This window comes from Cannabis sativa, chromosome 1 (genome assembly GCF_029168945.1).
Source record: "Cannabis sativa cultivar Pink pepper isolate KNU-18-1 chromosome 1, ASM2916894v1, whole genome shotgun sequence".
Taxonomy (NCBI): Eukaryota; Viridiplantae; Streptophyta; class Magnoliopsida; order Rosales; family Cannabaceae; genus Cannabis; species Cannabis sativa.
The window spans coordinates 56,998,156-57,021,084 of NC_083601.1; the positions used below are offsets into that span (position 1 = coordinate 56,998,156).

The 22,929-nt window shown below is 34.3% G+C and overlaps 5 protein-coding genes across 5 annotated transcripts; 2 read left to right on the forward strand and 3 right to left on the reverse strand.

Moving 5' to 3' along the window:
- The first annotated feature begins 2,448 nt into the window (after positions 1-2,448).
- Positions 2,449-3,174, forward strand: LOC115705570 (protein EARLY RESPONSIVE TO DEHYDRATION 15). Its single transcript, XM_030632938.2, has 2 exons — positions 2,449-2,698; positions 2,787-3,174. Exons 1-2 carry the CDS (start codon positions 2,449-2,451, stop codon positions 2,951-2,953), a joined length of 417 nt encoding a protein of 138 aa, XP_030488798.2. The 3' UTR covers positions 2,954-3,174.
- Positions 3,039-3,842, reverse strand: LOC115705571 (copper transport protein ATX1). Its single transcript, XM_030632939.2, has 3 exons — positions 3,684-3,842; positions 3,522-3,597; positions 3,039-3,438 (listed from the first exon to the last, which is right to left on the reverse strand). Exons 1-3 carry the CDS (start codon positions 3,690-3,692, stop codon positions 3,299-3,301), a joined length of 225 nt encoding a protein of 74 aa, XP_030488799.1. The 5' UTR covers positions 3,693-3,842; the 3' UTR covers positions 3,039-3,298.
- An 8,529-nt stretch (positions 3,843-12,371) lies between these two features.
- LOC133035292 (uncharacterized) lies at positions 12,372-16,340 on the reverse strand. The gene has a single exon (XM_061111094.1). The coding sequence runs from the start codon at positions 16,338-16,340 to the stop codon at positions 12,372-12,374; it is 3,969 nt and encodes a 1,322-aa protein (XP_060967077.1).
- Positions 16,341-18,009: 1,669 nt separating this feature from the next.
- Positions 18,010-20,709, forward strand: LOC133033636 (staphylococcal-like nuclease CAN1). Its single transcript, XM_061108629.1, has 9 exons — positions 18,010-18,510; positions 18,643-18,698; positions 18,803-18,917; positions 19,014-19,124; positions 19,499-19,686; positions 19,797-19,856; positions 19,947-20,106; positions 20,197-20,265; positions 20,388-20,709. Exons 1-9 carry the CDS (start codon positions 18,391-18,393, stop codon positions 20,484-20,486), a joined length of 978 nt encoding a protein of 325 aa, XP_060964612.1. The 5' UTR covers positions 18,010-18,390; the 3' UTR covers positions 20,487-20,709.
- A 27-nt stretch (positions 20,710-20,736) lies between these two features.
- Positions 20,737-22,461, reverse strand: LOC133033637 (uncharacterized). Its single transcript, XM_061108630.1, has 3 exons — positions 21,891-22,461; positions 21,379-21,448; positions 20,737-21,283 (listed from the first exon to the last, which is right to left on the reverse strand). Exons 1-3 carry the CDS (start codon positions 22,257-22,259, stop codon positions 21,222-21,224), a joined length of 501 nt encoding a protein of 166 aa, XP_060964613.1. The 5' UTR covers positions 22,260-22,461; the 3' UTR covers positions 20,737-21,221.
- Between the last annotated feature and the right edge of the window lie 468 nt (positions 22,462-22,929).

Sequence of the window (22,929 nt, forward strand, 5' to 3'; positions counted from 1 at the left end):
AATTTGACAGATTACAGCTTTATTATTCTGACTAATTTAAAAGCTTAAAATAACATAAATATCAACCTCATCCTACTATTATAAATGAGATATTCCTTCAAAATAAAAATAATAAATAGGATAGTTTTTACTCAAATAAGTGACTCACTCTATAGGTGAAGACAATTAAATAGTGGCTTCTTTATTTATTATTATTATTATTTGAAAAGATTAAATATTGGCATGTATAAATATCTTATTCTATTTGTTTTGGAAAAAAAAAAAAATCTCTTCTATAGTTCTATTTCACCTAGTCATTTGATAAGAGATAATGATAGGTGACCTACCTTGCCTTGCCATGTGGCATGAGATGATTTAAGGGCATGGGCCAATGGCAGTATGATATATATATAAATATATTTTTGGGTAAATGGCGGCAAAACTTCTAATACTTTCGTTTTAGTTTCATTAAACCCCCACAACCCAAATTTCTACGGGTAAACCCCCAATACTCGGGTTCTGTTAGCAATTTAACACTTCCGTCCAAATTTAGTTGTTAACTGCCAGGTTGGATTGTCTACGTGGACACAATATACACGTAGCACAATTTTATTGGTCCACCTAAAAAATTATTTAAAAAAATTAATTTAAAATTAAAAAAAAATTAAAAATTAAAAATTAAATATATTTTTTTTCTTTCTTTTTTTTTCCCTTTCTTTCTTTTTCTTTTTCTTTCTTTTTTTTCTTTTTTCTTTTTCTTTCGTCTGAAACGAACCCTCTCTCTCTCTACATCACTCTCGCTCTATCACTCTCTCTCTCTCTCTCTCTCGATCTCCTCTCTCTCGATCTCCCCTCTCTTTCTCGTTTTCAATCTAGGGTTTTCGAAACCCCCTTGGGCGGCCACCGCAGTTCTCCACCCTCACGAGCCCCGCCTGACACCAAGGAGGAGATCGACAGATCTCCGATCTCACGAGCCCCACATCGACAGAACCCCACACCTCACGAGCCTCGTGTTCAGTAAGCCCTCTCTCTTTGATGTGTTTAGATCTGGATGTGGGGTTTTATTTGAATCTGAAAAAGAGGTTTCGGTGATGGTTTTGGTGTGTATATGTGGTTTTGGTGGTGTGGGCATTAGGGTTGTGGTGGGCAGATGTGGGCAGTGGTCTAGGCGGAGGAAGGGTGGTTGTGGTGTGGGCGGTGGTCTGGGCAGAGTGATAGAGCGAGAGTGATGGCTGAGAGAGAGAGGTGGGGATCGAGTGCTGAGAGAGAGGGGGATCGAGAAAGACAGTTTGCAAGAAAGAAAAGAAAAAAAAAAAAAGAAAGAAAGGAAAAAAATATTTAATTTTTTATTTATAATTTTTTTCTAATTTTAAATTAATTTTTTTTTATTTTTTTAAATAATTTTTTAGGTGGACCAATAAAATTGTGCCACGTGTATATTGTGTCCACGTGGACAATCGAACCTGGCAGTTAACAGCTAAATTTGGACGGAAGTGTTAAATTGCTAACAGAACCCGAGTATTGGGAGTTTACCTGTAAAAATTTGAGTTGTGGGGTTTAATGAAACTAAAACGAAAGTATTAAGAGTTTTGCTGCCATTTAGTCTTTTTTTTTTTTTTTTAGAGGGTGGCAATTTAATTAAGCACAACTTGTAAAAGAAAAACTAGCCAATTAACAAAAGAAATAGTGTTAAAAAAATAATTATGCCAAGTTTTAACATTTAAAAATACAAAATCCTTAAACATCAACTTAAGCCAAATATTTATAATTTTATAGGAATGTGACACTGAGTACATTGGCCGTGGCCCGATTCTTTCCAAGAAAATTCATATATTCATTGGGGAGTGTAAGTGGAGGTGTATCGGATAAGACCAATGACGTGTCTCCTTCTTAAGGATTGATGTTGATTGCCGCGTGGGCCCCATCTCAACCTTTTTGTCTCCCATCATTCCCACGCACCGCCAAACGTGGCACTCACTAGTCACTATCATTTCTCAAGCAAAGAAGGGAAAAAAGTGCACTAGCCAAATGACAATTTTATCCTCAACTCAACAAACCTTCCTACCCAATCCTAGGGGCAAAACCAGGTGACTTCAATCCGCTTTTCTGAATGGGCCACAAAATTAAGCTCATCTTCACCCCAATCCAAATCAACCAGCCACCTTTTGCTGACTCTCCTTGCTTTTCATTCGTAAATTGTCGTTTTCCTAAATAATTATTAGTGGCGTTCTTGTAATTTAATAATAAAGAAGGGCTATTTTTGTTAGGACACTGTATATATATACCCATTGATATTTCTCAACCTTATCTACTTTAACATCATCAGCTGGAATATCTTCATCTTCAACCTCAAGGTTCGTTCTTTCTCACATTCGTTCGCTCAGATCTCATAATCCCATTTGTAAAGACGAGATTTTAACAATGTTTTTTTATTTTTTGTATGTATATATGTAACAGAGTTTTGATTGAATGGCAATGGAAGTAATTTCTGGAAGATCGTCTTCTTCTACTTTGAATCCCAACGCTCCGATGTTCGTTCCCTTGGCTTATCGGACGGTGGAAGACTTCTCCGACGAGTGGTGGGTCCTCGTTCAGTCCAATCCTTGGTTCCAAGACTACTGGCTCCAGGAGCGCTTCTGTGATCCACAAACTGAGTCTTCCTTCCTTGATATTTACGATCCCGACCTCTCTGAATTCGATGCCCTATTCGATTACGAAGGTAAAAAAAACTGTAATAAACAACTCCAATCACCACAATTGAGTTGAATCGTTCCGATCTAACACGGTTTGCTTTTTAATCGTTGCAGATGAGAAAGTAGAGGGTGATGCAGATACTACGACGGACTTGATCAGTTTGGGAGCAGGGAAATGGCGGAAGGGCCGTGCTCCGGTGGAAGCTCCGAGGTACATCGAGAAAGCACCGAAGTTTGTGAAGCCGAAAATGAGTCCAAGGACGATTCAACAGCCGAGGTAGATTCGAGTCAATGTTCGACTCAGTGAGTTCGGTCGCGATTTCCTAACTTATCTGCAGTTTTTCTTTTTTTCTTTTCGTAATGTAAATCTTTCTTGTACAGAGTAATGACTTTAGTAGTTGGTACTCGTCGTAGTCCTAGTTTTTAATTTTACGACCGTTCTTGTAATTGCGACCTTTTATTGTGGAATAAATAGAAAAACAAATTTACAGAGTAAGAAAAATGGATAATATTTTAATGATGATGGAATATAAGGTTTCATTACATTAAAAATTTCATATGTAATCCAAGATTGTGCAAAATCCTAATGCTAGTTTATATTAATAACTCATAAGAGTCGTTTAGCTTCACTGGGTCTCTGGCTCTGCCTCCCAAGCTGTAGCAGACTTGCCAATCTTTTGAAGAGCTTTAATCACTTCTTCTGTAGTAACATTGCCCGTAACAATGACTTTGTTAAGCTGTTTATCAACGTCATATGTCTCAATGTCTGAAATAAACAAGAACAAGAAGTTGAAAACCCCAATTCAAGAAAAATGAATTAGAATCTAATTGCTCTTATAGAGTACTAACCTTGAATTTTCTTAATGGCCTTCAATATCTTCTTGATGCAATCAACACAATGTAAACCCACCTTCACTTCGACCACCTAATGTTTTTATTGAAAGGAAGGAAATTAAGCATATTAATTAGTGAAACTGACCACAAAAGCAGTGTGCACAAGAGTTTACTTACGTTAGGCATTGGTGAACTTAGAAGGAAGAGCTATCGTTTATTAGTAAAGAGAAGAGGGAAGAAGTGTTATTTTGAGGCTTATTAACTTCTTTTAGCTTCATAGTGAAACCGAACCTACATATAAACCAACAGTGGTGGGTGAAGAAAGGTATTGGATTCTTTACGCGGTGGAGGATAGCTAACTTTTTTTTTTTTTTTTGTCTTTATTGTTAAGTTGCTTTATTCTTGATTGACTTTATACGATAGAGCTAGCTTCCACTAACAGGGTCGGCACAAATCATTACCCCGCCGTTTCATGCTGCGTAAAAAGCTTTGTATATTATTGGTTTATAAATCAATTTCGGTGAAAAATGGTATATGAACTTTAGCAAAAGAAAATAGGCTACAATCACCAATGTAAGGCTTTGTTAAAGGTTCACAATAGGTGGAAGAACAGACACCGTCAAAGGATCTTTCTGAGAATTATTATCAGAATATTATATGATATCCATGATTCTAAATTTTGTACGGACGTGGTTTATTTATGGCAATTTGGGAAAGAGAGAGATGAGAGGCTCATCAACTCACCTTTGGTCCCAATTGAAGGGTTCAATTTCTTCAATTATCTATCCCACATATATAATCTCCATGAAAGGAATGATGAGAGACATAATTACTCTAAATCAGCTCTTTTAAGGCTCGGGTTAAGCAGATTTTGTGATTAGTAGCAACGGACAATATATCAGTTGCTCTAGTAGGAAAATAAAGAGAGTATGAGTAACCACAAAAATCTAGTGATGTGCTACGTTGGAAAACCACTTAAATTTTATAATTTGTAACATTCAACCTCATAAATTTATTTTTGATGTAAGTGCTACAGTGAATAACTTATGAGTACACAAATATACACGAAGTTGTTATAGTGCCAATTTTTCACTTGAAAAATACGAGAGCAAACTCATATAAGATTGACACGTGGATCAGTTCCCGATGGTAAATGTGTGTTATTTGATAACTATTGTGGACATTGTCCCACATAGAATAAATGGTAGAGAATTGAGCCATATATAAGAACATGGGCTACTCCACTCATTGCCAATTGGTTTTGAGATGGAACTCCATGATTCTCAACATGGTATCAGAGCGTGATCATATCCGATCCGCACCTATACAGATAGTGACCGTGTCCACTCTGATACGATTCAAGATTGATGAGCAAAAAATAGCAGTCAATGATAAGCAGGACCTAAAGGATTTGATACTGATTGCGCATATACACATTATATGTGATGACCAAGTAGATCTCTCCTGCGACTAGTAAAAATCATTTCTCTACATAGGATTGGTCCAAAGGACTAAAGTGTTTGACAACTTGTCAGGAACTCGCATGTTTCACAGTATCAACACATAGAATGTCCATTTATGCGATCAAAGGTAAACGCAGATATCCAAACAAAGGGCTCGAAGACCACCGTACGAGTACAAACACCCTAGAGCATGCGAGCTCTTGTGTTGGAATATGAACAAGCAACTCGTGACTTACCAAGTCACATACGTTGCTATACTATATACAAGAATGGATTAAAACGTTCTTCATTTACTCTTTGAACATTTACTTCAATTAAAGTTGTTATTTAATATAAAAACGGCTCAGAAACCAATTAATTATATAAATCTAAATGACATTTGCTTTCTATGTAAAAGAGTGATCTAAATCAAATAAACCAATTAAAAAATTTTGTAACAGTGGACTAAGCAAACCAAACTCTGATTGAACTACTATAATCCTCTTATGTTCTTTTTATTTTATGCTTTTATTTCATCTGTTTAGTAGCCAATTCAGTACACACACATTTTTAGTTGAGTGTTCTTATTTGCATTGAATACTCACATAAATTTAATGTTGTCTAAATTCTTCTGACAACATTTGGAGCCGTTTATGAGAAACACATATATTTGATGATTTCTAGAGGAGAATCAACATAGCTACGGATCAGACAAATGTGAACAACAATATTATATCTTTCGACGTTGAGACTCTTAATGTTCCTATCCATGGTGGAGGAGCAGCATCTAGCGGAGGAACATCCCCTGGTGGAGGAACAATGTCTAAAGGAGGAACAACTCTTGTTGAAGCTACACCATTTGCTAATTTTAAATTAAGCACCATCAACTATATTCGTTAGGTTTAAAAAAAACTTTTATTTGAAATCTACACCTATAAAAGTCAATCTAAAGTTCAAAAGTTCAAGAATCAAAATCAAAATTACATAGTGTATGTGTAGTATAGTAATAGTAAGTAAGAAAGATTGTGATTGTATTAGTGTGTCATGTGACTACTACACACTATACAATACACAACATATTATACTATTAAAGTTCATACCATAGTCCATAATATTACTACATATTCATAGTTATAATGTTCAAATTAAAAATATACTTATATATTTAATGTCCATATAATTATTTATAAAATAAATACATGGATTGGTGCCTCGGCTCCTCAATATTAAAACATGAATTTGAAACGTTCCTTGGAGCTTAGGCTTTGACTCCTCTTCTTTTTTTCATGATATTATCTGTATTCCAAACAGGACCAGCCCTAGGCTAAGGCGGATTAGGCCCGCGCCTAGGGCTCACTTTTATTAGGGGTCCAAATAAAAAAAAATTAACTTTTAATAATAAATATATATTTTTTTTTAATAATTTTTAAAAATATTATTTATTGTTATAAAAAGTGTCCAAAAAAATTATTTTTTAGGACCCAAATTAACTTAGAGTCGGCCCTAATTCTAAAGTTTCGCATCTTTCATAATCAAAATCAATAATCAAAGAATTAAAACCTTAAGTAGCTATATTTAAAAAATATTTACTTAATTAATACTTATTTCTTACTATTAAATTCCAAGTTGATTGCACTGATAAATTGGAGTTGCCTAAGGTAGTGGGCGAAGCAATGGCGGTTAAAATCAAACAAATGACAATACCTAATAATACATTAATGCATATTTTAATATTTATACATATGCAATATCTATATATAAAGGAGAGGAATAGAACGATGACATAACACTCTATAATCGATCTCTCCAAAGTTATTTTTTTTCTCTCATTAATTCTCTCATTTTTAATATTTTATTAGAGCATAAATTTAATATTTTACTATTATTTTAATAAATTTTTTATAAAAAATATCTAGCATAAACTAATTATGTTTTTTAAAAAAACTATGTATATAATACTATACGTTATTATTATTATTATTATCATGTTTTTTTAAATAAATAAATTTATATATTTATATCACAATTAATAAAAAATAATAACTACTTTTAAAATAAATAAATTATAAAAACATATATTTTTTTAAAATATCATTCATCAAAAAATTACTCACATTATAATTAATATATATCATATATTTCTCTAATTCTTTTCACCGCCATATATATATATATACTAGCAAAAAGTTATGTACGAGCCACGTATACTAAATTTTATACTAGATTTTTTTTACGTTATTTAAAAGTGATACAATTAAAAATTAAAAAAAATATAATAATTAGTTATTAGGTGAAATTATTATTATGTGTATCTAAATACTATCATTTATAATTTTTGACAATTAAAAGTAAATACCGGATGCAATATATTAGTGTACACTGTATTCTTTGTGGAGTTCTTATCTTGTTGTGCAGTAGTGACTGGTCAAATCAAAACTCTAACAATAAATGTTGTTTTTGCTCTTGATAAAACTATATATAAGTGAAAAGCTTATTGGGGTAATTTAATATTTGGCCTATACTTTTTTAATCATTGCAAAACTTAAATCTTATAAAAAACTGAGTTTGTTTAAACGGAAAGCCACTATTTTAAAACAAGGATGTGGTAGAGAAATAGGGGAAGTAGAAACTTGATGATGAGTGTGCTTTATTTTTATAGTGTGAAAAGTTAATGACTTGTATAATTATTAATGAAACTAATAATAAGGAGTTAATTACTTTTGTTTAAAAGGAAAATTAAACAACTGGGAAGATGCAGATTAACAGTGCTACTAATCGACCGTATGAGTTTGACTAATAATATAGTATTCTTTTGATATTTGAGGGTTTCTATTGAAAAGACCGAAATTGATTGAACATAAGAGAAGTTTGGTCACAAAAGCCTCAGAAAAGTAATACTAATAAGGAGACATAATAAGAGACAAAGGAAGAGTGATGATGTGGATTTCTAGTCTTGGTCCTATATGTCAAAACAAAACAAGGTATCAATGACTTCTGCATCAATTATTTCTATCCAAACAAAAAGAAGAGTTTCCTGTTTTCCAATCTCATTAGCAGATTAAAAACTTAAAACCCTAAGTACAGTACCTGTTTTCCAATGAGTGAATATACATAAAACTTCAAAGTGAGCAGTGCAAACTCCAAATCTAATGAATTGAGTAACATTTTGTTCTTGAAAATTAGTGATGCATTAGGGGTATTGAATATAGTCATATAAATAAAGAGCAGAGAAAAATCCAATTCGATTAAAAAAACATCAACGAAGATTTCTCACTAACCATACTTCTCAATCATATATGGAGAAGAGATTGTACATGTAAATTTTTTACAAAGCTTCCAAATGCCCAAATCGACTCTACTGCCGATCGCAGATCTTCCATCTTCAATCGACTCATCCATATGGCCAAATTACTCTATCAGCCCAAATGGCAAGTTATACTTGGAGACTGAGGGGCCAACAATGGCTACGGGGTTTTTTCATGAGCACAATTAGTATATCTAGTCTTAAAACATAAATCCATTGTTTCATGTGAGCAACACATAATTCAATGCCATTACGAGAAATAGTTGAAATAGAACTCGAAAAATTCAATTTAAAACTTTGTGTTTGTAAACATGAAACACTAATCAAGTTTCTACTAAAATTTAGAATAAACAAAATATTGTCTAATAACAAAAATTTATTCTGAAACTTGAGGCGAGCTTTTCCTCTAGCTTGGACCGATACTAATTCACCATTACCAACCTTGAGCTTCAACTCCCCTGAATTTAAGTAATCCCAAGTTTCAATCAGCTGCAATGAAGAGCAAACATAGTTAGTAGATCCAGAATCAACAATCCAAATAGATTTGTCATTCTCTAAAATATATGATTCAAAAACAAAAGTGTTACTTTTGTTCTTATGGTTTAGAAGTCTGGAACATCTTGCTTTAAAATGTCCCTTCTCTCCACAATGAGAACATAGAAGAATACGTCTGCTTAGTTGTTCCTTGTTTGTCTCTATTACTAGTTCAATTTGAATTCTAGCTTTCATAATTGAACTCAAAGTTGCAGCATTGTCAGAGAAATCATTCTCAATATCTTCAGCTTTCCTTTTGCCCTTATCTGTAATACTAGAGTGGGCCCTCCTTGCAAGTGACAATGTCCTTTCATAAGCACGCAGTTCAGCGTCCAACTTATCCATGTTGGATAAGTTCCAATTGTTGATCATATAAGATACAACAATTTTTTTATACTCAGGTGATAGGCTGTTGAGAATAAATTGAACCCATTGCTCTTTTGATAGGATAATTCCCAACACTTCTGCTTTCTGAAATTTCAAGTTCATCAAAAGTAAGTGTGTGAAGTGATACTCTAACCAGGAGTCATCTTCACACTATGGAGTTCATTTGCAAAGGCATATAATAGTTGAGGATTGGGGTGAGAGTTGTTCATTTTGACACTTCAAATATCAATAAACAGAAATAAATTACTTGGTTCAAATAAATTCATACACAAATTCAGAAAATAACAAGTAAAGAAAATATGTTTGCAAAATACCAAAAATAAAACATATTCAATTATTTTTTAAGGTTTCCAACAAACTGATACAATGTCCCGTTTAGGCGAGAGTCAAAGATATCATTCATTGAATAGAGTAGCCAGCTCATCAAAAATGAATAGTACCATTCTAGTAACCTTTTATTCGATCATAAAGAGAATCCAACGTTGTCCCGTTTAGGCGAGAGTCAAGGTCATTCCTATTTCATGAGCTTCTACTATTGTTTCATACTTTGTAAGCTCTACTCTTAATTAGCAGTTACTATTGGGGGTGATCTTTACTAAGAATAAAAGACTCACAATAATACTTATCTTTCGAGATTCTATGACGTTAAATTGCTAATGAATGAACATCTATTAGGGATGAATCTCATTAAAACAAGAACTATGTAGGACCAATAATAGAGATCGAATGTCCTTATGATTAAAGCTCATTATTTAAAAAATATATTTTTAATTAATCATTTATTTTAATATATATATTTTAATAATAAAAATTACTTAATTTAAGTTGGTCTAAAATTAATTTTTCATTGTGATTTAATTTTCAAGTTAAATTTCGAAAATCTAAATATATATATATATAATATATATAATTTCAAAATTTAATTTAAAATATAATAAAACAAATACCTGAAAATATTTAATTTAAGTTGTTATAAAATAAATAATATTTCAACTTAAATAATTTTTAAAAATTTAATTAAATAAAAAATTAAGTATCTTGAACTAATCACCTTAATTTGAATAATATCCAAATTTAAGTTGATCTAAAATTAATAAATTTTTAACTTAAATATATTTTCAAAGAATATCTAAATAACTAATTTTCTAAAAAAAAATCTAATTAGTTATAACTTTTTTTTTAATTAAGTACATCAAAATACATATAGTTTATCTTGAATTAAGTTCATTAAACTAAGTGTGTTTTTCTTAAATTAATTTTAAAATAATCCGATGAAAAATAAATTTCATGTATTTTGAAAATTAATTATGTTGCTAATCAATTTTATTAGGTTAAACTAATATAATTAACCTATTACAATTATTCAAATAAGGCAAATGAGCCTTCACTGTTGGGGTTATTCATGTGAGGGAGGGTTGGGTTCAGTGTATTGTACCCACTACAAATAGCCCCCTAACTCTCACACAAGGCCCAAAAGAGAGAAATTTAACCTTAATTAAATAATTATTATTCATTGAATAAACCCAGTACTAATTGGGCTTAAATAAAACTATCAAAAGTGATATTTTTATTTTAGCAATCTAGTCCATTTCTTTTTCAAAAAAAAAAAAAAAAATCTAGTCCATTTTAATTATTAAAATTAAATGGGTTCATTATATACATCTAGGCCCAAAGCAAATATATAGGCACAGATACACACAATGATATGAATTATGCTATCGTGTTACTAGATTTACACACAAATGAAAGAAGATTATAAAATTTACATATTACAAATTATTTATTTGATCTATTGGCAATTGGACTATGGTTAAAATCAGATTATTGGATTTGTCAACAAGTTAACCATAACAATTTAGATCAAACAATACTAAATTTTATAAAATAAGTTTGAATAAAAAATAAATAAAATATACATGTAACAACATTGGATAGTTGGTTAATTATATGATTTATTTACTTTAAATTAAATAAATAATTAATTAAATTTTGAAAATCCAAAATAAACAAATATTTATTTCAAAAAATTATTAAATAATTAATTTAAAATTAAACCTATAATTGAAAAATTAGGTTTATAACAAACTTAAATATAAACTAACTTAAAATTATCAAAATTATCAACTAACTTTTATGTTATTTTTCAAATTTAAATTAAATGTCTAATAAAATAAAATGATAAATAAATATCATTTATTTGATTTTATAATTTAATTTAAATAAAATAAAAAACTTTTGAAAAATTGATAAATATCTGGTTATTTTCAAAATAATGTAGATTATTTTATAAAAATATATCATATTTTTAAATTTCAAATAAGGTCATTTTATAAAAAAAATTTATTGAAACATCTAAAATATAAAATGCCTGACCTTAAATTTAAAAATAAGATAAAATAATTAAATTTTAAAATTAAAATAACTAATTAAGCAAAAAATGTAAAAATGATCATTTTTCAAGTTTAAAATATACTAATATCTATAATTAATAAACAAAAAAAATTAATTTTTAACCTGATAATTAGATTTGAGATTTAAAAAATAAAAATCTACATAAAAAATTACACAAAAAATCAAAAAATAAATTACATGAAAAAATATGAAAAAAAAAAATGAAAAATTTGAAAAATTTAAAATATTTTGGATCGATTTGGTGCGAATAACATGCAATACATACCATCCGCACGCGTGCACCAAGAAGGCTGGCCGAGAAACCTCGACGTTGGAGGCTACATACAGTATTTCCGTGCGTGCAACGTCATCAGACAAGCTCGATCGAACTTTCTTGAACAAAAAAATTATATATCCTATGCAATATATTTGCATCCATGGCATTATATTTACATTATATAAATATACATATATTCTTATATATAAGATAAAATTATAGTAGGGATGCTACTTTTTTTCCTACCGTTAGAGGGACATCGATGTTTTTGATATTTCAAAAAGTTATAATTTAATATTTACATAACATTGTACATTATAGTATGTAGTAGGCAGATATCTCATCATTTTTCAAAAATTCTAAATATAAGATGTTTAAAATAAAGTTTAAAGATTCAATTGAACTCGTGTTGTCTCTTTTTGCATGCATGCTTACAATTGAATGTTTGAATTTTGTTATTGATACTATAAATTATTTTAAATATTTTTGAAAATAAGTTTTTTTTTTTTTTTGAAAGAACTTTTTGTTCATTAAGTAGAAAAAGTGATGGGAACAACAGGGGGCATTCCCTCCCCTTGATACAAAACATCAAGAAAACTAGACAATCTAGCGTTCTTTGCAACACCATCAGCAACAATATTTAAACTACGACTTATAAAAATAAACCTGCTAACTAACAGCTTCCTAGATAGATTAATAACTGAAAAAAACAGACTTGCACATTTCCAATCAGGACATCCCTCATTTGCCGAAAGAGAATTCACAGCAATCTTAGAATCCGAGAGAATGAGGATTTTCATCTTCTTTTCTGCAACAGCCCACTGCAGAGCCATCTCTATGGCTTTAAATTCTGCTTCCAAGGAACATGAAGCTGTGGTTTTCCTAGCCTTCACGAGCCAATTCCCCTCAGTCATGTTGATGATGATTGCTGCAACACCAGTCTCTCCCTTGTCCCATGAAGCATCGGTGAAAACAACATAATCAACTTGCTCATGATGCATACAAGTGGGAGCATCAGGATACACCGTAGCCTCAAGGCTAGGAGTGGGGACTAGAGATTCCTTTGCTGAATCCATTATCAACACTTTAAAATCAGTTAAGGCCTTGCCAACATTCCATAGAGCTTGAGTTGGATTACCTGTGGCATTACGAATGCAGGAAGCATTCCTCTGATTCCATATTTCATTGCACAAGCAACCGAAGAAGAAGACAAGATCAATCCTACAGGAGTCAGGGAAGATTGATATTAAATTTTCCAGAAAAATTACCATTGATTCCCCTGGAATGTTATCATTCCTCAGTGGATACTGACTTCCCATCCACATAGCCTTAGTGAAGCTACAACTTCGAAATAGGTGGAGAGCCGATTCTCCTTCCTTTCCACATAAACTACAATCTTTGATTGGGATAAAAGGCAACTTGTTCTTGGTCGGAATTGCTTCGTTTAAGATACGCCAAAGGAAAATCGAGATCCTTGGATGTATTCTTCCATCCCAAATCCATTTCCAAATTCGTTGGCCAGGTTCAAATCGCCATTTTTGATCCACAACATACGCCGACTTAACTGAGAATTTTCCATTGCGATTTTCCTTCCAGAACATTTGGTCAGGGAAAGGGCTTGGAATTCTCGGTATATTAAGAATTCGTTCCCCCAATTCATGACCGAATATCTGGATAATCACTTCTTCATTCCACCTGTTCCCCAGAGACACATCTGCTAACGTTTTAATTGTGTACCTTCTTTCTCCAAGCAGCTGCATCAGATCAAGAAACTCTCTGTATTCCATCCAGGGTATCCACGGTTGCTTCCAGAAGTTAATTGATTCTCCCGAAGCAGCAGTTGCCATGGAGCCTTGGAGTAACACTTCCCTTGAGCCTAAAACACTTTTCCAAAGAGGGGAGTCATTGGATTTCTGGTTTACACACCAGAAGCTGTCGTGCTTGCAATACTTTTCCAGCATACATGTAACCCACGGTCTCTCCATTTTACTTCCAAGGCACCAAGCCAGTTTTGTCATGAGCGCCTTGTTCATGTCTTCGCACCTTCTCAACCCCAGCCCCCCCATAGACTTTGGAGTACAAATCTTATCCCAGGCTCTATACGCCATGTATCTATCCTTTTCTACACTTCCTTTCCACCAATACTTCCTCATTAAAGAATCTAAGTCTCGACAAGTGGATATAGGAACCTTCTGAGTGGACATGGCATAAATTGGGATGGAGGCCGCAACTGACTTGATGAGAGTTAACCTTCCAGCATAGGATAGCGATTTCATCCTCCAACCCTCCAGCTTTGATCTCATACTATCCTTGAGCCTATTATAATCTTCTGCTTTTCTCCTTTTGAAAATGAATGGATTTCCTAAATGTTTCTCTTCTCCACTGACTTGATTAATATTAAGGATGTTGAGGATATTATTTTTCAAGCCAGCATTGGTATTCTTAGAGAAAAGAATCCCAGACTTTGGTTTGCTACAAGTCTGACCCGACCAACTCTCATAATCGGATAGGTACTTGAGAAGGTTCCTTGCATTTGTTTCATTTGCTCTAGCGAAAAGGATAGTATCGTCTGCGAACATTAGATGAGAAATCGAGGGGCTAGACTGTGCAATCTTGATTCCTTGAATGTAACCTTCCTCTTCCGCCTGAGTAATCATTTTGGATAGCACGTCTTGACAAAGGAGAAACAGGAATGGCGAAATCGGATCCCCTTGTCTCAACCCTCGTTGAGGATACAACTTCTTTAGAGGACAGCCATTCAACAGAACAGAGTAGGAGACACTAGTCACGCAAGCCATAAGGAGCCTAATACTCTTGCCATTAAAACCATTCTTACTTAGTACTTTTTGGATGAAACTCCATTCCATCTTGTCATATGCTTTGTGCATATCCAGCTTTATTGCCATAAGACCTCCCCTGCCTCTTTTCGCCTTGATTTTGTGAACTAGCTCTTGGGTAAGGATTGAAGATTCGGCAATCCATCTGCCTGGGATGAAGGCCGATTGGAACGGGGAAACCAACTCCTCCATGAGAGGTCGCATCCTATTTGAAAGGATCTTTGCTATTACCTTATAAGAAAAGTTGCATAAGCTAATTGGGCGATATTGATCAACACCCAACGCAAATTCAACTTTTGGAATAAGGCACACAAAGGTATTATTGATTCTTGGATCAATCACCCCCGTCTCGAAGGCTTCTTGAACCGAGGAGCACAGACAAGGGCCGACAATGTCCCAGAATTTTCTGAAAAAACATCCCGAAAATCCATCCGGTCCCGGGGCTTTGAGAGGGTGAAGGCTGAATACTGCACTTTTAATCTCCTCGACACTAGGAGTTCTTGACAATTCCTCATTTTCAGAATGGGATATGCTCTTCACCTCTAGATTTTCCAACTTATCATCGAATACCGGTCTCGTTGAAGTGTACAATTCTGTGAAGTGAGCATTTATGACCTTGCCAATATTCATCTTGTCCTTCCAAATTCTTCCCTCTTTATCTTTGATGGCCCAAATGCTATTCCTTCTTCTTCTGATGTTAGTCGCAGTATGGAAAAATTTTGTATTCCGATCTCCCAAAGCTAGCCAAGTTTCCCTTGATCGTTGTCTCCACATGCTTTCTTGTTTAGACCACGAGATTATCAATTGATCTTGAATGAGAGCTTCTTCTCTTTTCAGGTCAGTCGAGATGGGCTGTTGTTGGATCCATTCTAACCTTTTTTCCATTGCTTTGATGTCTGTGTCTGTTACTCCTTGAATCTTTTTCTTCCATCCTTGGAGCGCTTTTCTCGTATTACTGACATTTCGAACTAGAGCTGTTGTGGCTTCAGTACTTGGACAGCACCAAGCCCTTTCAATTTCTCCCCTACACGAGCTTTCCCAGGACCATGCTTCATAAAATCGGAAGGGAATGAAACCTTTGGTAGCAAACAAGTGAGTATCCAGAATGATAGGAGCATGGTCCGAAATAGTGATAGGTAGATTAAGGACCCCTGAGTAATCATAATTATTCATCCAGTCTCCCGAACAGAGCGCTCTATCCAATCTTTCCCTAATTAAACCACCATGAAATCTCTTGTTTTGCCATGTGAATTTGTTACCGATAAAACGAAGATCTACGCATCCCGTATTATCTTGAAAATTCCTCAGCCAACGTAAATCTGTCACAGTAACCTTAGACCCCCCAACTTTCTCTTCCTTACTTCCAATACAATTTAGATCACCCAAAATAACCCACGGCAAGTGGAAGTGGTTTGCCTCAGTCTCAAGATAATTCCAGAAATTCTCTTTATCTCGAACATAAGGCGTTCCATAAACCGCCACCAGCTTCCAAAGAAATTGGGTATTCATATCACAAACTGTTGCTTCAAAGTATCCATCAACCGCATAATTCACATGAAGATTTATATTTTTATTCCATAACAAACAAGAACCTCCAGCCAAACCTCTTGCACTCATACAAACCGCACCAGTAAATCCCAAATTTTGAGCCAAGTTCTCCATCCTTTCCTTACTAACTTTCGTTTCCATAAGAAAAATACAATCAACATTGTATTTTCTAGCCCAAACCTTTAAGGCTTGGGTTGTCGGGTCTCTTGCGAGTCCCCGACAATTCCAAGATAGGCACTTCATGGGGCTGGTGGGGGCTTGATAAGGGCCGCCTCCTCGCCCGGAATAAAATTTTGTGTGCTCTCTACTTGGACTTCTATAAGATTCAGTGATTCAATCAAATTCCTTTGAGCCTCCTCCGATGTCAACTCTCCTTTTTTACTAGTAATTTTAGCAGCGGGTGCCGATTTCAACCTAGAACTTTTCCTTCTCTTCTTTTCATTTTTTGTGGATGAGGAAGTTCCCCCTGATCCCATTTTGAAAGGAGTATCTAAGGATTGGGAAAAGCTAGGAAGATTTGGTATCTCCTGAGAAAACTCCATAGTATTTTCGGGAGTATGTTGGACGTATGGAACTAAGGTCAAACTAGCTTTTCTTTTTCTTTGCTGGGGACAAGGGTGGATTAATTCAGTAACATCAACTGGGTCATGAAACAGGGTTGGTGTGGGCTCAAACTTGTCTACTTGGGCAGGACCCATTAATTCTTCCACTAACCCAATTTCTTCAGCATATATGGGCCAAGGAAAGTGAGTGGGCTCTGGATGTTTATGGGGTTGCCTAGAGCTACACACTTCAACATGGGCCTTATCTATCATTTGGTCATAAGTGGGTCCTGTTTGGGCCATAATGGTAGTGAGAATGCCGTTATCAGCTGGGTTGGGTGGGGGTCTGGATGAGAAGTTCTTTATAATATCATTTTCTGAGATTAAAGTTGAGTTACCTTGTTTGTGTAATCTCAGAGCACTGGGGGATACTGACCTTGCTAGTCTTCCTCTTTCCCTTCTTCTTATAGATTGATGGTCAGGAGGCATGCGAAGCTTTTCAAGGACCGATGGGTAATCTCTTTTATCCTCAACTACTTTCAAATTTTTTCCAATAATGGTACCTGAGGTATTATCCCTGACCCTGATGACTTTCTTCCTTGGTTTGTTATTGACAATCGACTGCACCTCTGGTTCTCTGCACGTTTCATCGACTGGTGCCTTCCCCTTGTCCTTGTTCCTCGAGACTGTTGCCGGAGGGCTCTTGACCGGAAGAGGAGTCCGGTTTGTATCATCCCTGAAGTACTCCAGTTGATTACGAGTATTAAAGCAGCTAAATACTGCCGATTCTGCCTTAATCCATGGTCCATAAGCAGGGACCGCACTACCTTGGGGGGGATAAGCAAGGTAAGTAGATCGGAAACACGCCTTCTTATCGTGTCCGAGGTAGCCGCAATTGTAACATACCTTCGGGAGTTTGAGATAACGGAACTGAATCCACAATGTGCAATCTATTTTTTTCTCTCTAGATGAGAGTGTTGGAAATCCAACTTGACTCAATGTCAACCTTTCGAGTTTTATACTGTTTTCCCTAAAGAAGAAAAAAATCTTTTGTTTTTTTTTTTTGTCTTTTCTAAAGAAATACTATTATGGATTACGTACATTATTAGAACTTTTTTTGTGTGTAATAATTATTAATTAGAACTTGTTTATAATTTAGTTTGGTTTTAAATATTATCATGAAGCGTAGATATCGCGTATCTAGCCATTGCTTATTTAAGCGCTATTACATGGTTAGCGTGTTCTTCCTCCAAAATTGATATTTTACTCATCTTCTAATGGAAGCTCCAAAACCGTTGACTTGTGACATCTAACCTCCCAAACAGCTAAGAAATATACATAAACAAACATGCTTAGATCTCTTTTTCTTTTATTGTAAATTTAAAAAGAACAAAGTCACCAAAGTAAACTGTAAAAACGGCCATGTCTAATCAAGATTAGCCACGTGTCCTACTTTAGCCTCCGAGTCTATTCCTTGTTTGCTTTCTCTCCATCCTCATTGGTCCTCAATTCTCATTCCCAATCCCAAAAATGATTCTACTTCCATATTAATCCTTAACTCATACATTGTCTCAAAAACTCTTTATTCTTTCTCTCAAGTCTCTAAACAGATCGACGAGATTATGGGTAACGTTTTAAGATTATTGTACGGACATTGTTGTAAGCCGGCCACCACTACTACAGGATCCCACGGCGTCTCCGCCCTTACCCATGATATCTTCCAATTCGAGACCACTTCTGAGGTACGGTAATTGTTTTCTGCTAATAAGATTGATATGCATATCATTATAAACTTTCTTCTGATCTTTCTTTTTTCTTCTTTACATATGTTTCTGATTATGTTTAGTGTATGGAATTGTCGTTTAATTAATTAGGTCCCAGATGGACTGAGTAAGCATGTTGTGTCGTCCAAGAAGGCTCAAGCTAACTGGTAATCTGCTCATGCCAATGATCCTGTTTTAAATTCATACATTGACAAATTGTTGTTGATAAACATAAGCTGTGTGTAATTCTATATATTTATATAAAATAAAGGTATGGAAAACTATCTGAGGCATGGAGAGGAGCCAACCCACCTCCAAAGACAGCTGAAGAAGCAACTAGGCTTGTCGTCCAAACCTTGAAAAGACACCAAAAGAAAGATGTTGAGGTATAAATAAATATATATATTGCTAATCAAGAAATATGATCATTAACTGAGTTATAATTCTTGAAGCTTATATTACCAATTTAATGGGCTGTGTAGGGTTTATTGGCTTTCTATGGTTTGCCTCTTCCTCATACTCTTGTTGAAGTTCCTGTTGGGGTCCCAACTTCAACACCTGCTGGAGTAAAGTTCGAATTGCAATCACTACCGGTAAGGACACAATTCTCTTTTGTGAAAAAAAAATAAAAGGAAAAATAATAATAATAAAAGCTTAATTTATGAGCAGTGAAACGGAATTTTAGACAACATAAATAGAACTTTTGCTCACCCAATCATTATCACTTTCAAATGGTATTCTCTCAAAATATTACCACTACAATTGTGCTCTATGTTTAAAATTTGGGGATACTCAGAGTATGGAAAGGTTATCGGTTAATGTATGCTAAATTAGCTCTTTTTTTTAAAACTCAAGACTATTTTTAATAATACAAAAAATTATTTTTATCTCAAAACTAACTGGGAATGAGATTAGAAATTTGTGCTCTAATTTTGATGATGATTTGGAATGTTTTGATGAAAACCAGATCGATGCCAAGTCAATTGCGGATGGAGATACAGTGACTGTTTATGTCAGCACAACAGACCCTAGAGAATCATCATGTCTTCCGAGAGACGTACAAAAGGCTGCTGATGAAAGATCCAAAGCGCGTGCCGTTAAGAACTATACAAAGGCAGATGCACTTCACAAGCAAATAGTTGATGCTGGATACAGGTAATAAGAGATCTGAAATAGTAGAACTTTGTTAACAGATCAGTAGATTTGTTACTTGTACTAGGCTTTTACAAGATGATTGAGTTTTTTCATGGTTTCATCAATTGCAGGGTGATCAGTCTTCAGAATAATGAGGAAGTTCTAGCCAAAAAGTATAGAATTCGACTGAGGTAATTTTTTATCTTCTTTTTGCATAAATTTGGCCTAATATTTATATTAAGTAATTGGATTTGAATGAAATACGTTGTGTAACCAAATAGGGGAATAGATGCACCAGAAAGTAAAATGCCATATGGTAAAGAAGCCAAGGAAGAGCTAGCTAAGCTTGTCCAAGGAAAGTGTCTAAGAGTCCTTGTCTATGATCAAGATCGTTATGGCCGTTGTGTTGGTGATATTTATTCCAATGGAGTATTTGTACAGGTATTAAAACCATGACTGTTCAATACTTTACACTCTGTATAGATAGAAATATGACCGTTTAACATTTGACTCAACGTACATATTAACCAGGAAACGTTGCTCAAGAAAGGGTTTGCTTGGCATTACTCTGCCTACGACCAACGCCAAGAACTTGCAAAAGTGAGTAATAATAATTAATAAATCATCAATGTTTCTCATTTTTTAACTTCCCATGTTCTTAAACTCTTTTCTAAAGTCTATAATATTAATGGATAATGATAATTATGAATCTATGATGACAGTGGGAAAATGAAGCTCGTGCAAAGAGAGTGGGTTTGTGGGCTTCCTCAAACCCTGAGAAGCCATGGGATTGGAGAAAGGACAGACGAGAAGGAAGATAGTTCCTTTCTAGACAGAGTAATGCAACTGAACACATATATACAGTAAAAGACAGAAAACTGAGGAAAGTGTATATTTATGTACGAGTCATTTTTTATGTACATGTATTTCGTCCAGCTTATGGATTTGTTGTATTAATTGCAATTTATATGAATTCTGTAATTTATCAAACATTCATTGAATATCAATGCCAATTAATAATAATAATAATAATAATAATAATAAACAAAAGGTTTATGTAGTTCAACAAGCTGTAAGCAATTTTCTTAGAGAAATAATCATTCAAAAAAGAAAAAAAAGGTGAGCAATATGTTTCAGTCTTCAGCGAAACATACAAGACTCCTTGCAGAAGCAAAAGAGCATACCTAAACTCAAAAGAAAAAGCTCTATGATATGACCATCTCTGAAGAAAATCTCAATGAGATGCTTATAGCATTCACTTATCTTGTGGAATATTCAGCTACTTACGACTAAGAAAAGAGGGGACCCTCTTAAGTCAAAACATGAACTTTTAAGTCAGAGATAAACAGCAGTACAATATTACAAGAATGCCTCATAACAGAACCCAATTAGAAAAGAAAAAAAGAAAAAAATACTCCACAAAACTATTCAGCTGTCTTTTTCATTTTGATGTCTCCTTATCTGTGTAATACTACATTTGCTTCAGATCTTTTGGTTGAGATAATGGCCATATCCTCATTAACAATTTACTGGGAGAAAAGGATCCAATATGAAACCTATTTGATATTTTTAGAATCATCGTTCGGATCATCAGAATCTGAATCACTTGCATTGTAGCCTAATGAACAATAAAGCACCAAGATTATAATATGCAAAACCATAACAGTGATTCAACCAAAGAAACAAAGACTTGGGTGCTGAGATAGAGAATACCTGGGTGTTTATCACCTACTTTCCAAACAGAAGATCGAGTTTTTGATGCTCTACCGATCCAAGAACGTCCCTGCAAAGTCATTGATAGTAGAATGAACATAGTTGGCAATTGGTATTAACAAAATCACAACCCCAGTGACAAAATAACGAACACATTAATAACCAATTATATACCCAGAGTTCTAGTTGAAGTGACCAAATCATAAAGATGAAGAACCCAAAATAAACATGAGCTCCACAATAGCATATCCAAGATTCAATAACCGTATTGGTATGCATATTTCAAGTAATTATATTGAACAAAACAAAGCAAGAATATCACTCAATTGAAAAAGAGTTGGTACACAACATGATTAATATCCTTGTATCCAAATTTAGCTGGTGTCTAATGCAGCTTCTATTTGAACCCCCAATTATATGATAATGTGAAACATAAAAATTCAATTTCAGATAAAGAACATCAAAGTATGGAACTAAAATCGAAACCCAAAACAATAAAAAGAAGAATAAACCTTCTGAGGATCTTTAGCAACACCATAGCCGTTGAAATACATTTGGCCCACCAAGACCTGCATAGCGGTATCACCAGTCTTGGCTTCCTTGAGCGTGTCCTGAAACCATCGCTTAACACAGTCGGCCACCACCAGAGACAGCGGCTGAGTCTGAGTCTGGCCACTACGGCTCTGACCCTCGGAGCTCTCCATCCTCCTTGACTTTTGCTGATCCGAGTCAACTCGGAAACTGTCCGATTTGACTGTTCCGGGCGAAGAAACTCGGATTTGAGATATGGGTTTTGCACGCTTTGACTTTTGGAGCTTGTCTGATGAGATTACTCTCGTGAATTCTTGGAGTCTGGTCGTAGATGGAAGTGACTTTCCCATAAAAACAGAGCACGCAACAGGGAAATGAGATAACGATGAAACTAGATTATATTAATAAATAATAAATAAAAAAGATTTTAAAAAGTATGTAAAAAAATATAGGTTAATAATAACAACAATAATTTAATAATGAAGAAGGTGGGCGAGGATGTGATTTAGGTTACTTTTGTTATCTGGATTTCATGTTGGGGGTTTAATATGTTGTTTTGAGATGAACTCAATTCAATACTAAAAGCAAAGGAATGTATTTTCCATGGAACAGAGTATGGTACTTTTCTTTTGTCGGGATATCTAGCCCAAATGTAAACGCATTCGGCCCAAAACGAAATGTTTCACAAGCTCTACAAAGAGAATTGGACAAATCCTGAAACAGATTTGAAAAATACACTACTAATAAATAATTACAATAAATACCATATTCATATACAGATTTGCTAAAATGCAGATACAATGATTTACCTCTTCTAACGCGAATCTAGAACAACTAACTAGGCAATGTAGGCCATTTGATCATCGGTGGAGCATGGTTACTTGTCATTCGGCTTACATGGTGCGGCAGTTTCACCCGATAATTTCAATCAATGGTGGACACAAAGTGGTGTAGGTTCGTTGCTTGGAGCGGTGCGAGGTTTGGTTTCAGACAATCCTAGTTTAGGCTACTATTGGTTAC